At 45.8% G+C, this 2,744-nt stretch overlaps 1 protein-coding gene across 1 annotated transcript; it reads left to right on the top strand.

Annotated features, from left to right (window-relative positions):
* The first annotated feature begins 1,242 nt into the window (after nucleotides 1–1,242).
* On the top strand, nucleotides 1,243–1,869 carry LOC147970815 (uncharacterized). The gene has a single exon (XM_087523645.1). The coding sequence runs from the start codon at nucleotides 1,243–1,245 to the stop codon at nucleotides 1,867–1,869; it is 627 nt and encodes a 208-aa protein (XP_087379771.1).
* Nucleotides 1,870–2,744: the final 875 nt, after the last annotated feature.

Below are 2,744 nucleotides of genomic sequence, written 5' to 3'. Positions count from 1 at the left end.
AGGATGGAGAAGCGAATATGTGCTGCGGGAAGTGGACATATGATGGTGACAACATCACGCCACTTGACTTACGAGACACATCGCGGCAGCGTAGGGTCATATCGATGCGAGACAACTTGCTTGAGTGATCATAGTACTAGTACAATAAACTACAGTACCTACTACTATGCCCTAGTTTGCATATAGTGGAGTAGGACTCTACTCTACTACTAGCATCAGAGGAGTAGTATATTCTAAAATAGTTAGAAACTTCAATGCTCGAGCATGGAATGACTACGAACCGCCATCGGTGCTAACTACAATCCCCAGCAAACTTTCGCTGGGAGACATGGCAGTTGCAAACGCCTGCGACGCAGTTACAGTATGTGTGTAAGGGTGGCAGTTTTGTCAAATACTATGGCTTATAAACATGCCTCCGTCGAATGGAAATCTGACGGTTATGTGGGATTTGCAAGGATTGGGCTCGTGGCGAACAATCACCATATATCATTACTAAAAAAAGGTTAAAACACCCAGGACTATAACTTGCACTGGCTGACCACTAACAATGATACTACCATAGTTGTAAAATGGTCAAAGAACGTGTTTACATGGTGTTTGGAATTATATGCAAACTAGCAATATGCCCGTGCATTGCACGGAACATCAAGATGCATTTTTTTACAAAATACCTGTTGTGATTGACCCATGCAGGAGTAATCCCATGTGTAAAAACTAATGATAGCTCGAGAATTTCATCCGAAAATGGTATCTCGAGAATTTCATCAAAAAATGATATCTCGAGAAATATGAGATATAAGGTTAGGAGGAGTGGGGCATGGTGGTGACTGGTGGTCGGACTGAGCGGAGGCATGGGGATTGATGGCGCCCGCAGAGGCCACCATGCCAGATTATTCCAGAGACTTCCTTTTTCAATTGCTCGGCAATGAGATTGTGGGAGATAAGGATGAACGAAGCAAGGCCTTATTTGCAAATGTGGAGAGGGGTGTGGGTATCTTTTTGCAAAATTGCCATAGTTTCCTTCCTATCCGTCAGATATTGATCGGACGGCCTATATTGCAGGATGATAGGCACACCATCATCACCAACTCTGTTTTTTATCTAGGGAGTACTAGCAAGGACACCATCTACTACTTCGTGTGCTACTCATGTGCTCCATTCAGCAGGCGCAACGTCCCCTAGAGCCACTCCCTCCTGCGCTCCATTCGACAGGCGCACGTCCCCTATAGCCACTCCCGTTTCATGGACGGCCTGGTCGATGCCTGCAAGGTGCCCTGTGTCTACAAGAGTTTCGGGTACGAGAGGTACATCGACCAACACTTGTTGGCGGAGCATAGTTCCAGATGCGTGCACGTGCACTACTACTTCTATGAGTGTACGTCGCCATTTGAGGGCTCGCCGGCGAGCATCATGCATCACCTCATGGCACCGTCCGTCAATCACTACTGGCCCGTGGTGGTGAACATCAAGTACGAGACATGCTACCCGCTCGCCATGCCGGAGTCGCCGGAGGATCATCGCCGCCTTCTAGTCACGAAGGAGGACGGCATCGTCTTCCTCTTGGCCATGGGCACCGGCAAGGCCCGCGCAGGCCGCCGCCCCGTCTCTGTAGTGTGCGTTAGGGGCAATGCCGCTAATGCTGACACAAGGCCGGTGTACGGGTGCGTGCTCACTATTACTGTCCCTCCGAAGTACGAGGGCGCCCACACCGCCTCCATCATGCTGACTAGGACTGTGCCGAGCTGCTCCGTTCTTGGCAATGTGGACATGGAAGACGTCTGGTCTGATTTTCACCCCAAGATGATGCACGGGGACTCCAAGGAGGTTCACCTGGTCATATGCATTACCAAGTCAACTTTTCATCATTAGTCTTCTCTCAATGTAATCCGTTGTCTAAGCATGTGGGGACTTCTTTTTTATATAGTATAGAACCTTCCATGCATGATCTTGCTCTATTAGAGTATCGTGCTTGAATAAAAGTGTATCCATTTATGGTTTAGTCTAGAATCTTCCATGTATGCTTTTGGTCCATTAGAGTTCTCGCTTGCCATTTATGAGATTAATTGGGAATTTTTACTACAGTAATGGTGAGACTTATGATGAATCATTTGTTACATCTCCTCTACCCCCTTCCAAGTCATCCAGATTTACTCCCTCCATCTAGGTGTATAAGAGCATGGTTAATAGTATAGCCAACTGTTGACTATAAGAAAGTGCCAGGTCATCTATAGCCAACATGTATAATAATTAGCTATAAGTATGTGCTACTTTATTAATACATGGCCCACTTTCCACTCTCACATAGTGCCTAGGAGCACATGCTGCAGCTGGCTCTTGCATGTGAGCCCACTTACATTCTCTCTCCTATCCTCTCTCCTCCAACTAACATTAGAAATATTACTTTAGTTCTCAAGCCTGCTGACTGTACCTTATTGTACTCGCTCTAAGTCACCTTACAAAAACCAAATAATCCCAAAACACTTAGGCATGGTGCATTAACTCCCACCTCGTTTCTAGTTTCTTGACATATCAACCAATAAGAGATGTAGGGCGTGCATGTTTTCAATGACTCAATACTACCAAACATGACATGCAGTGGTTAGTTCATTGCATGCAATGCTATTAATTAGCAAATAAACATTAAGTTCTCTCGTTTTCCCCTCCTTCTTGGTCATGGTGCACAACATAAGATGACTTATTCACCTAGACGAAGGGAGTACATTCAAGGTGGTCTAGAAAAAATA

The sequence above is a fragment of the Triticum urartu genome, chromosome 5A (assembly GCF_056163025.1).
Source record: "Triticum urartu cultivar PI428250 chromosome 5A, HENAU_Tu73, whole genome shotgun sequence".
NCBI classification, from domain to species: domain Eukaryota; kingdom Viridiplantae; phylum Streptophyta; class Magnoliopsida; order Poales; family Poaceae; genus Triticum; species Triticum urartu.
This window is presented reverse-complemented; position numbering and strand designations above follow the sequence as displayed.

Coding starts and splice junctions, on each gene's coding strand:
- LOC147970815 (XM_087523645.1), top strand. CDS start 1,243: ATGGACGGCCTGGTCGATGCCTGCAAGGTGCCCTGTGTCTACAAGAGT.